The sequence below is a fragment of the Natator depressus genome, chromosome 5 (genome assembly GCF_965152275.1).
Source record: "Natator depressus isolate rNatDep1 chromosome 5, rNatDep2.hap1, whole genome shotgun sequence".
NCBI classification, from domain to species: domain Eukaryota; kingdom Metazoa; phylum Chordata; order Testudines; family Cheloniidae; genus Natator; species Natator depressus.
This window is the reverse complement of record NC_134238.1, coordinates 93,950,976-93,964,275: the sequence shown is the minus strand read 5'-3', so window position 1 is coordinate 93,964,275 and position 13,300 is coordinate 93,950,976. Positions and strand designations below refer to the sequence as shown.

Sequence of the window (13,300 nt, the reverse complement as noted above, 5' to 3'; positions counted from 1 at the left end):
CAGTATATGCCAGAAACAGATTTAGATCTGATACCAAACAAAATATAGCACAGGTCACTGGAACTTCATAAAACATAAACTGCTACGGAAAGAAATGGGGAAAACAAATCAAATATGACTATGAATGACATTCTTAAATGACACCAGCAGTACAAATCTTGTTTTTGTTTTTCCAGTTTATACTGTGTGTAATAGTGGTAGCTATTGAATAAGATAAGCAAATATACCTTATAAAATATTATGCACCATCTTTAAGCTCAACATGACTTCAATTTACTAGTACATGCCCTGAGACTGGTCAATGTTATTCATAGATTTTAAGGCTAGAAGGGACAAATATGATCACCTATGATCACAAATATGATCACCTCCTACCGAACACAAGCCATAATATCTCACCCAGTAATTTCCACATCAAGCCCATAACTTCTGTCTTGGCTATTGTATGTTTTGTAGAAGGCTATCTAATCCTGATTTAAAGACTAGAAGTGATGGAGATAATCACTATAACCATAGCTGATGACACTTTTTGCTTTTCTACAGTCAATTAATAAGCAGTTAAGGTCATAAATAAACAATCTGGGATGACCCATACACATTCCCACCTGTTCCCCTTCTGCACTTGTAGAGCAGGATAGACAACCACAAAAGAAAACCCACATGCTTTGGTTAGCCTGTCAGCATCTAGAACCAATCTGTATTCATTCCAAACGGGATTCTTCATGCAACCTGGGGCATCAATAGCACAGGTACCATCCTCCAGAATGGTAGAGTTGCGTAATTATGATATTTTCATTAATGGATCTTTGACTGTACTATTCATTCTTGTAATGTAATGACTTAACTCTCTGAATACTTCCGTGATAGAAAATTCAAGTACATTTGGGGGGGGGGGGGGGGGGGGTGTGTGTGTGTGTGTGTGTGTGTGTGTGTGTGTGTGTGTGTGTGTGTGTGTGTGTGTGTGTGTGTGTGTGTGTGTGTGTGTGTATTTTATATATATATATAAAAATATAAACACATATTTACCTATAGGCAGATTTCACACACTGACATTTAAAAAAAACTTAATTAAGGTTGATTTATTTACAAATGAAATGTTTTCAACACACACAAAGGATGTATTTAATGTTTTATTTTTAAACATAATTAAAAAATAATATATAAATATATACATACTGCAAATGTAATACAGATAACAAATTCATTTAAGCCCATTTATGCACATTAGTAACACACCATGTGGCAGAAAGACTAGGACTACAAGAAGACCCCTTGGCGATTTATTTTATATTAAATCCCTAATGGCCTCGCCTCATCTTTGTAAAAATATGCACAAAAGTCCAGACTATGCAGCCATTGAAATGAATGGTTATTTATTTGCTAAACGAGAACCCTATGTTTAATGTTCCTTAGACATAAGGTAGCCTGCAAAAGTCGCATTCCTACAGCTCCATACATCATTTATTTTACATACCCTAACTTCTCACAACAGGCATCAGAAAAATATCTCTGAACAGCATTGTAAGTTGCTGAGAATTTTGTTTCCAATTCCATTACTGGAAGATTAAATGTTAACATGTTTACTTGCTTTTTTAGCATCCAAAACAAATCCATGTACCAATCTGACACCATTTCAAAAACGTAATGTGTATATTTATACTGGAAAAGAAAAGTTTGCCAAGTCTGTGATGTGATCAGCAAAAACAGACAATGGAAGTTCAACCCTTCAAATAAAATTAAATACATTATGATTTATGTAGTAACCCAACTAGTTTAAAAGTTGTTTGAAAATGCCTGCCATGCTACAATTGAGAGAGTTACTTGTTTTTATATAGGTATAATGTGTAATACTTAAATAAAAATCTGTCTTCATAATACACAAAACACCATACAAATCTGCCAGAAAAAACTTGCAAATGTATACACTGTGCTACTACTAATGCTATTTTGAAAAAGATTTTGAAATTTAATCAAGGAGTTTTCCTTCTCTTGGACACCAGTTGGGCTGGTTAGGAGATCAAAATCTAGGGCTTGATCCTTGGGTCTGGCCAATGTTCAGCAGGAGTGAAGGAGGAGAGGCATACGTGATGTTATGCCACCTTTCTGTCCTTCCCCTATTCAATCCTTGAGACAGCTGAGGGCTGTTTCAAATCCAAGTGAAATTTATAAGAGTCTCCAGGCTGCTCTAAGTTATGCTGGCTGTAACAGCCTCTTGGAGAGTTGTTCCACCAGCCCAAGATCAGCAGAGCACAAAGTGCTGTATCCACCCCCTCTTCCATTCCTGGGACACACCCCACCCTGACCAGCAGGGCCAGCAGCAGGAAGTATAGAGTCAGCTACGCTATCATGTGGGGATTGCCCTACGTAAAGAACACTTTACAAAATTATAAAGTGTGCTCAGATATCAGGGTGAGGAATGCGATGCAACAACCTTAATAGAGCACTATCTCATCAGTCAATCAGGTTTCAGTTTCTCTCACATATACTGATCAAGACCAGATACCCGCTGGCCATATTTTTCAACTGGCTTCCTTAAGTCTCCTTGAGAAATCTCTATTTATGTTATTTTTTTTCTCTTTAAAGATACTGCTAGTTGCGTTATCATTAAGTGGTCCAACTGAGAGCCTGCAGGCTGAACCTGGCCTGCAGGACAATTCCATCCAGCCCCCAGAACTCCTATGGCATCCGCTCCCCCCAACAGCTGCCCAGAACATAGAGGGTATTGCAGTGAGTGAAATGCTGCACAATCTACATGTGGAGACAAAATGGCCTCCTACATGGGAGGTCACGCAATGTGGAAGAGGTCATTTTATAGAGCCAGTCTCCCTCCGGCACACGCAGCACTTCTCTACAGCAGCAGAAAGGTGAAGGTAGCTGGCGAGGTAGCCAGTGAGCAATGATGATCCTCAGAGTCATCTGTCTGGAATTATATTTTGGTAATGGGCCTATGGAGGTGCCTCCAGTCCAAATTAGCATCCAGCCCACAGCATTGAAACGGTTGGACCACAGACTCCAGCAAAAAAGTCATCAAGCTTTCATAAGAAACTATAAAGAAAAGTTCCATGAAAGTTGCATATCTTGTTCACTATATTGCATCGTGAGGAAAGAGGAGAAATGGAAAGTTCAATTCACAAAGTATTATTCATCTCTCAGGAAAAAATGACTTTCCCGGAAAGTCACATTGAGAAGATGCTTCTCATTTCCAAGGGAATTCCAACAGAGAACAAGCAAAATATACTCTCAGGGTATAACATAATAAAACAGAAATTAACAGCAGTGCATGCACTCAGTTTTGCTACAATACCCTATGAATAATCTCCATCATGACTTGGAGAAACTTTCCAGTACAAGTAATGAAAACAACAGCCACTTGGGCCACGTTACTTCTCTGTTGCCACTGTCCTGAACAAATGCTGCCATGCATGTAAATAAGATGTAGTTTGTGTGTGATATGGTTCTGTTCATTTCTTCTTTTAACCTAGAACTTCACTGTAATTTAAATCTATAGAACCCCAAACAGAAAGAGCTTTATCTGAAAAACGCAAAGCTGTGTACATCCAGCTCCTCACACAAATCCTGATCTGTATGCATGAAATGCCTTCCCTGAATTGATCAATAAAGCCCTCTATTCCTTTAATACTACCCTCTATTTCTTTAAAAGTCTCCTCAAGATCCATCTCTGCCAAGATGCCTATAAGAGATCAGCAAATTGATGATGGGCAGGTGGGGATACGTGACACTTTATTAATATAATAACAGCAGTAAATATACTCACATATACATTAAATATATATATTTGATTATATTCCAACCCCTCACACCCTTCATATGTCCCTTGTCTTCCCAAATTGTAAACATACTGGAGCAGGGATTGTGCCTTCCTATGTGTTTGTATAGCACCAAGAACCATAGACCTTGATACTTTTCAGGCCTCTCAGTGTTACTGCGATGTGAATATTGACTAGTGATACTAATAGTGAATTAGTTGGTACCTGAAGGAATTATTCAATTATTGCCACTATTACCTTTCCCCTAAACCAAAGAACATTTTAGCAAACATTTTCTCTAACAAGGGATATTAGCATCTATATTTTAATAGAAAACTCAGGTCTTAACTCCATAATAACTGAACAGTTCACAAATATTGCAGAATTTATCTTCACAACTCATCTATGAGGTAAAGAAGTGTTATTATCCCCATTTTACAGAAGCAGAGTGACTTATTCAAGATTGCACAGGATGTCAATGGCAGAGCTGGGATATGAACTCAAACATCCTGAGTTCCATCCCGGTGCCTATCCACAAAACCATCCTTCCTCTCAGAAACACAGGAGCTAAGACAGACTCTAATTTCATTATAGATCTGTAAAACCAATAATAAAAGATAGCATGCTTTTTATGGGTATATGAAAGACTATGTATGTTATTTCATTTATTAGAATATCAATGTCACTTGATAGATTGATTTTAAGAAGTCTTTATCATTCTTAAATACTCATTTAACCCATTCACAGCCTGAGTGTTTCAGGTGTGCCATTTTCATTCTTCATGACACATAGCAACTACAGCAATAAACATGTGTTTGTGAACAACACACTATTCCTGATGGGTTGCAGTAGATATAATCACTTTATTATCACTATTAGAAGCAACAGCAGCAGCAGCTGTGTAACCATCAGAACCAATAAATCCTAACAGATCAGGAGAGATCATGAAACCAAAGCAAATAATAAGGCCTAAGAAAACTCTTCATTAAAAGATGCTCTTATGTATCTGTTGGCTGGAAGAACAGTTTGACCCTGTTAGTTTTCTAAAGAAGCAAACACATTATAGATGGATTTCAGAGTAACAGCCGTGTTAGTCTGTATTCGCAAAAAGAAAAGGAGTACTTGTGGCACCTTAGAGACTAACCAATTTATTTGAAGTGAGCTGTAGCTCACGAAAGCTCATGCTCAAATAAATTGGTTAGTCTCTAAGGTGCCACAAGTACTCCTTTTCTTTTTACATTATAGATGCTACATCTGCGGCATTAAAGCAAAGCAAAGCAAAAGCAATGTTTAATTAGTTAATATCTGTACAGCACTTAGAACATGAAAAGCACTGCATAAGTGCTAAGTAGTAGGAATCATCATCATTATTACTAGAGCAAATCCGGAACTATTTACACAAGCAAAACTCACAGGAAGGTGAACATGAGTTTTATCAGAGTAAATACTCATGTCTTCAGGATTTTGCCTGAAGTAAAAGACTCAGGTTTTCAGATTTTTGCCTATTGTTAATTATTATTCCTATTATGGGTTACAGAATTCTGCTTGCTGGGGATGTGGCAGGCAGAGCAGTACACCATGGTTTTGCAAATCCACCCCTGACTCTGTTGGTGCTGTTGCAGATTGCTACAAGCCAACAACTGTCCTATGTGCTTCTGTCAAGCACTGGAAGCCAGACAGAGTTCTGGAAGTGTTTGAACAGAGTGTAGTAACTCAGCAACCACAAAAATTAATCTCTAGCCACAGAGGCTAAAGCAATGCCACTTCAGTTAAAGCATGTTTCTTTTGCAAAGAGAAAAACTAGAAGGAATGACTTCTAGGAATCACTTCCAGGTAACTTCAGTCAAAAATGCTGGTAATATCAGTGACTTGATGGATAGAGATTAAAGATCATTTAACTCATGGAAATCACTAAGAATTGACTGTTTTGTGGATATGCAATTGAATCTCCTTCCCCTAGACAGTTCCATTTAGTTATGCCTCAAACAATGTTCTTGTGAACCACTTCACTGCTTAAGAATCAAATCTTGGTGTTCCCTGCACAAAAGTATTCTAAAGTCAAATGTGATACAATATATTCACTGAGGCCAGTTCTGAAACTTGTCTGCTTTTAGAACTATAAAAACATTGCCGTGGTCAAGTAGTAGAAGAAAGGGATACAAATTATGGGCTAGAATGTGACTAGCCTTAATACAGTTGTGCAAAGTAGAAGTAAAGATCCTCCATCTCCCAGCTGAGCTACGTGAGTGCTACCTGGATGTTGGATCTGGATAGAGCAAAGAGCACAGAAGCTGCATTCCACATATTCTTTCCAGGAAGTAAAAAAAGCATCTTAATTTAATACTTAAGCTCATTATAAGCCTAATTTGTACCACTCACCTAAATTAGCAAAATGATAGACAATGGTTAAAATAAATTATTAGATGATTATAAAATCCCATTTCTCATTCAAAGAATGCATTTCCAACCATCTTGTTATTGGTTATTTTGACATTTGTATATTTTTGCAAATTTTAGGGGCCAAAGTTAAAGCTGAGTGGGCCGCGCAAGTTTGGTGGAGTGATGGAGGATAATGGAGGATTGTATGGCAGTGAGAAAGGGGCTGGACCCTTTAACTGTTCATTTCTTGACTTTCTAACATGTAGTTTTTTAAACTGATTCATTACTGTGCCAGCATGTAAATTACTGTCACTGACACTACTGACACTCTATCACTTATTTAGTAAGCTAGACATTAACTTTTTGACATACTAGCCAGTACAATTAATATCTAGTATGATTCAAGGTATGTAGCTTTGAAATCCCTTCACAGAAGATATCTTGATACGAAACATGCTTCTCTGAGCAATTATAAAGTGTTTTGAATAAGTCAGGAAAGAAAAGCCAAGTCTGACATTTTAAACACAACAGGATGATATTCAACAATACAAAGCTACAGACTAGATCCAGCAGACCTAAGCCGCTGGAACTGCTATCCCTGGAATTTCCATAGGCCTTTAAGGTGTTTTCAAAGATGAAAACTAACCTCTATTTTCAAGGGGAACTATTCCTCTCTTGTACCCCAAAATGCTGTGTTTCATGGATTCTCCCATTCTGTACTGCTCAACTGCCATAACTGCAGTAAATTAGGTTATTTGATATTATACCAAAACACTCTGTACCTGAGCACACTTAATGCCCTACATGTCCGAACAGGTTCTTCTCCAACTGACTAAACATCACTCAGTGAGGGACAAGTTTGAAGGGCTCACACCATTAACACACTAGGCTCTTCCCTTGCTGACAGTGTCATTTCAGAAGGACATCCAATGAGAGCATGAAGACCACAAAATTGAAAGGTCAAAGATTAATTCATACTTCATGGCACCCAAGAAGCTTGGCAACAGAAAGACAGATGCCCAGCACCCTCAGCTCCTATTGAGTTCAGTGGAGTTGTGGGAGCTCTTAAAATCAAGTCCTTGGTGACTGGGGAAGGGGTAGAACCCCATCACCTACTTGCAACATTCATCTACCAATAAGAGAGCAATGATGGCTTCTTCCAGGAAGCCTATTTAAAATAATACGGGAAGGGAGAAAGAATAAAACATGACCGAATCATAAAACATCTGTTCTCCCCTCCCCTCCAGCTTAACTTCTGCTTGTCTCATAGTCAGCGAGGCATGAAGTTTGCAGAGTTTGAGAATCAATGTTTGTGGAACATAGGGGGCTCATTCACTGATAGCCATAAAGTTCATTTTTACTTGTTTGAATTGGTGATGCAGCACAAATGCAGTCTTGGGTATTTTTGGCCAGATTGGCTCTCTGTATGTAGGGTGACCAGATGTTCAATTAGCGGGACAGTCCCCATATTGGCGGCTTTGTTTTACAGAGGCTATCCTCCCGGGGAAAAAAAAGTCTCCCGATTTTTCACTCCTTCTATTGGTTACCCTATCTGTATGTAAAGGATCATTTTGGCTAACACAAGATAGATGAGTCAGTAATACAAACCACAATGCTTTTAGATGAGGCGTGCTTTATATGCACCTGCTCAGTGTGTGAGGACTTGGCTGGGACTAAAAGCGACCACCTACACTGATGGGGTATGTGAAGGGACTGCAAAATAGTAAAAGCCCCCAGGAGAAATAGGAGCAAATGTAACAGCTGCCTTAGGCTCGTGTCTTACCCCACTCCTTCTGAGGTGACTGATGCCACTTGCAGGACTAGTCATACTCAGTTGCTGCACTTCCCACCCACATTGTGGCTAGTCCCTGAACATGGGCTTAAGGGGAAGGGGAAGGTTCCTCGTGTGTCCCTTTGCTTTCTCACACCTGTGAAGAGCCAGCCTCAACCTGGCCCTGAATGATTTTGATCTGTACTTCTACACATATAACAGCTAATTCTAAAGTGATATCAGCACAATATTCATTAAAAACAATACACTAGAGGAAAGAACATCTGTAAAATATGCCAGGTTTCAGAGTAGCAGCCGTGTTAGTCTGTATCCGCAAAAAGAAAAGGAGGACTTGTGGCACCTTAGAGACTAACAAATTTATTTCAGCATAAACTTTCGTGAGCTACAGCTCCTTTTCTTTTTGTAAAATATGCATAACTCTGAACAGCTAATAGTTATGCACACATTTAACTAAGAGCACTCCAATTTAAGTGGGGTCAGTTCAGAAGTGTGACACTGAAAACCAGCAACCAAAAAAATGACTTTCACCAGTACTGCTAACATAGGAAATGCCTGAGACAAGCAGCCATCTGATTAACAAATTGGAAGGTTTTCTTATCAACCCTGGAACGTCTATAATTTATGACCAACATGACTGTTTTCACAGCATTCAAAGCAGGTGTATAAAAGTAAAAAACCAAGGGGACACTTTTCTCAAGGAGTTGAGAGATTATTAACCCCACTGCACAGAAGGGTAGGTTTTCTGATCCAAGCATTGCAATTTTCTGCAGCTGTTGCTCTAAAGCATACTGGTAAATTACTTTTATTTGAAAGGATATTCAGATGCATAGTAATGAAAGTCAGACCACAAATAACTACAGCATTCGTAAAAATGAATTACATCATTGACAAAATCTGCTCATACTCTATCTTGAGAAAACAAGCAACTGAAAATCTATGTGAAAGAACAGGCCACCTTATGCAGCTTGGTTGTTTAGCAGCTATATTCTGTTTATGTTTCCTCTTACCTCAAGGGTCATGTACACCGTGCTAACTGCTACTTTAATTTCTCCATCTGACAGCTCCTTGAGATCCTTCAACATAGCCTCCTCAATATTTAAACCTGTTTGAGATACAGAAAAACTGTTCAATACATACAAGTTTCAGAGCTAGTCAAATGCAAAAGGATGAGTTAAGACCAGAACTTTAGCCTTAATGTTAACTCTTCTGGCTTTTCGGGGTTCACATCAAAAAATTAACATTATTGTTTTATTATTTAAATTAATATTAGTAGTATTGCACTACTACTTTAATATCAGAGTAAACAAAGTTCAAAAGAATTAAAAGACAAAGATACTCATCAGTTTCCCTCGATGAAGTTGTAAAGGCTCTGATCTGGAAGCATATCGAATACAACTTGTCAATGAGTGCCCATACTCTTTAATCTTTAGATCATGGATATAAAACTTTTGGCACTAATATAGAATTGTTGTAACAAATCATTCAGAGCTGAAGCAATTAAGGTACATACTGTAAATACAAACTTCAGATTACATTCTACCACTGATCTTCCTTAAACTAACTTTGTACCAATGGATGTTTCTGTGTGGGATTAAAGATTAATATAACCCTCAGGAACAGATTAATGTGTGTATGGATGACACAGGAGAGTTTATCATCATCATCTACTGGGTGACTCTTTAATTGTGGGTTCTGGATTCTTTTTATATAGGAGCCAGAAATGTTGTGAATTTTCAATATTTCATTTAACCATATAGCTTTCATGTAATGGGAGATGTCCAGCTAAGAGGCTGCAACATTCTCTAAAACTATATTTAAATAATGCATGATGCATAGGAACATGGTCAATTGACCCCTACTGATAATGCAGATAATATAGCCAAATAACCACTCATGACTGAAACAGCCATATAAATCATAACTGCTCATCAACGAATTCAGTAGCTAGATTCTCTTCAATCAGCAATCTATTGACAAGATGAACTGGCAGGTTCTCATGTATAGTCAAAATCTTTGATATTTTCATTTCAAAAATTACTATATATAGACATTAGAGTCTTTAATAAGCAGAGTAGCTATTCTCTTCAATGTGCCCAGAATAACCAGTACACCTATGGATTCAGGTTTGTAAATGAGCACTGCTTCTTAGATGAAACCTGGAACTGCTATTTTGTTGAATTGTTCCACTTCTGCCTAACAAACTAGATACATAAAGGCAAACCGTTCATCTGACTTGCAAAGGACCTCAGAATCTCATCCTCACCTACCTGCACACAGAGCACACAAACATATGCAATGCTAACTATGTAATTTGTAATAAAATCGTAAACAATATTGATAAAACACAGAACAATGTAGCTAGTACGCTACTCCCTGTTTAGGGGCACTTGAAATTATGATGCATCAATGGCTATACTAAAGCTGCTTCCAAGAGTAGTAGAAAAGTGGCTAATTTTTTTTTTTTTAACAGTGTAGTTTCATTAACAGCCAACTATGGTCTTATCTCTGTGCATGAAACTCCATGGATCCCAATCCTAAAAAGACACACAGGCAGACTTCACTTGATGTATTGTTAGTAATCCTGTTAGGTAAAATCCTGGCCTTATTGAAGTCAATGAGAGTTTTGCCACTGACTTCCATATATTGAAGTCAATAGGCCTACACACAATGAGCAAAGTTAAGCACATTTATTAATCTTTGTAGAATTGGGGCCATGAATGGCAAATGTGAATAGTGTTTGTGATCACAGGAAGTATGGCCTTTTAAATATATTTTAATATTTTCATTAATGATCTAAAAGAGGAGCTAAAGAGCACATTGGTCTAAATTGGCAACACCCATCAGACACCTAAAGGGACCAGAAATATGAAAATAAAATTCAGTTTGTTTCAACAGAAACAGAAAGTTAATACATTTGGGAGGAATACTTCAAAAAAATTTAACTCAATCGGAGGGAGATGTCCTAGGGAAGCAATGATGATTAAAGGGATTTCGGGATAATAATGAAAAGCAAACTGGACATGCGTTTGTAATGTGACATGGCAGCAAAAAAAAAAGCCACTGACATTCCTAATGTGTATACAAAGGCTGTACATGACAGAGCTGGGAAGCACTAGAATCATGTCAACTGCTTTATTCAAGCTGCAGAAACCACTGAAAATCAAGCTATATTCACTTCTGTATTGTATCTATGAAGTGACAACGTTTCACTGAATTTTGTTCATATGCATGAACTCTTAATAGAAGCTTTTTGTATATGTCTTTTGTTTTGTATATTGCTTGACCTTGATTTTGGAGCACAGAGAATAACAGAAAAGGAACAATGAGACTGATTCTGCCCTCAATTATACCAGTTTCATTTCAATATAGCTACACTGATTTCAATTGCACTGCTACTGATTTATACCAGTAGGTTTAGGAAAATCAGGCCCAACGTTCAGAAATTTCATCCCACTGCTGTTTACAATGTATTTCAAGTTTGATACTGAATATTAGGGTAGATCACTTGAGCCAAGCCATATGGTGGACATCACACGTTCTTCTCCTTTGACCCTGACTGGCTGATCCTAGCTTATGCAATCAGGGAGGTCAGCCAGCTCAGCTGGAGCCATTTTCACCTGGTTTCTCACAGGGAGGCTGCACTGAAGTTGCAGTCTCTAATCCAGCTGGGAAGAGAATTTTTTCTCCCAGCCTCTATGTTTTTCTGGATTGTGGGACAACTTCTCTGTTGACCTGGGCACATGGCAGGAACTGAAAGCACTGAAGGACTATCAGTGCTCAAGTGAATTAGTCTGTGTCTTCATTACAATGTGGGTGGATTACCAAGCTGCCTGGAAGCAGCACCGAGGAGCGCTAGCCTATACCCCAGCCAGGCTAGCTAGCTCGGGTGTAAAGCACCTTCAAACCCAGATAGACAATGTTTTTGGAGGCATGGAGTAAAAATGGTTCAGTCTCATTTGAGTGACAATGAAAAAGAAATATACTTTTCCATTATTAAAATAACTTCTTGCTATTTCAAGTTTTATTTAGGGTTAAAGTCATTTCAGCAGCATAGAGCCCAAGAAACTGAGCTCTATGCAGGTGAAGTAGGTTCAGAAAGTAAAATCCATCCCCAAGATGGCATTGAGCTATCTACACTTGAATTAATGCTGAGCATCCTCCCTATGGCTGGATCAGTGGCTATAGCCCACCATGTTGTGTTGAGGCCCACTAAATTGTGCGTGTATGTATATATATATACATACATACTAGACAATATTAATTATCTGGTTTAGAACCTCAGATAGCATGGATAGTCCACAGAAACAAGACTTCTATGCTCCACCTTAAGTCAGTCATTTAACTTAAAAGTAACCATCATATGTTAATACAAATGAAGACATTTTTAATTTTTTATTTCAACTACTGTCATCTCACATAACGATCCATTCTATCTAGATGTAGCCACATGACAAAAATGACAAGCTGCCTGAGGAATGGAAGTAAACTGCATTACCTTGAGCCTTAAATGGGGTCTCCTGGAAAACAGAGATTATGTCCTCTCGAGGAGGCAGCTCTGGAAATTTTTCTTCTAGAATTGACAGTATTTCTTCCTGTTGTTCTGTAATTCTTTCGGGTTCCATAGACATACATTTGAAGAGAATGCTTCCTGAAATGTGAAACAGCAAAGTCAACCCCTCCTGTACAACAGTGAAAAGGTACTAGAGAAACTACAATTCTTACTGTCCCCATTTCCCCTTCCCCTTTAAAGCCCTTTCCTCCTTTGGGCTTGTCTTCACTGTAGAGTTAACTCAAGTTATAACTCGAGTGCTCTCTGCACACACAGAGCCTTAACTGGCATGTATTGGTGCTTTTTTTAAAAATTTGAGTTGGCTGGCCTGTCAGGGGATATAGATTTGTAGGTCACAGCTAGACTTAGCATAACACATCAGCTGCTAACAATCACCCCATAAAGTAATCCAGTCACTCTTCTGTAGCTCAAGTGTTATTTCCCTGTGTGGCTACTCTCACTAGAGCTACACTTACTCAAGATGCATTAATTCAAGTGTAGATAACTCAAGCTTACTCTGCAGTGAAGATATAGCCTTCATATACTTGTTACAAGGACCAGTACAAACTGACATGCCAAATTCCCATTTTCTAAGCAGCCAAAATATCAAATTCTTTAAAAATCTACACTGGTAATTTGTTATTTTGATAAATCTAGCACATTAGGAAAAGCTACTTTAATTTATCATATAATTTCTATTTCTATAGGGTTTTGTTATGTTTAAACGTAACGATCCCAAGCTTGCCCCAGGAAGCCAATGGCAACATTCCCACTGACTTCATGATAGGTCCCAAAAACTAGCATGATGTTTTT

At 38.1% G+C, this 13,300-nt stretch overlaps 1 protein-coding gene across 1 annotated transcript in view; it reads right to left on the bottom strand.

Annotated features, from left to right (window-relative positions):
- Positions 1–13,300, bottom strand: part of PRUNE2 (prune homolog 2 with BCH domain) — a 173,998-nt gene that overhangs the window by 108,103 nt on the left and 52,595 nt on the right. The window contains exons 5-6 of the mRNA XM_074953222.1: positions 12,434–12,586; positions 8,946–9,040 (exon numbers count right to left, since the gene is read on the bottom strand). Of these exons, the coding sequence (XP_074809323.1) occupies positions 8,946–9,040; positions 12,434–12,586 (248 nt within the window). The remainder of the gene's footprint in view (positions 1–8,945; positions 9,041–12,433; positions 12,587–13,300) is intronic.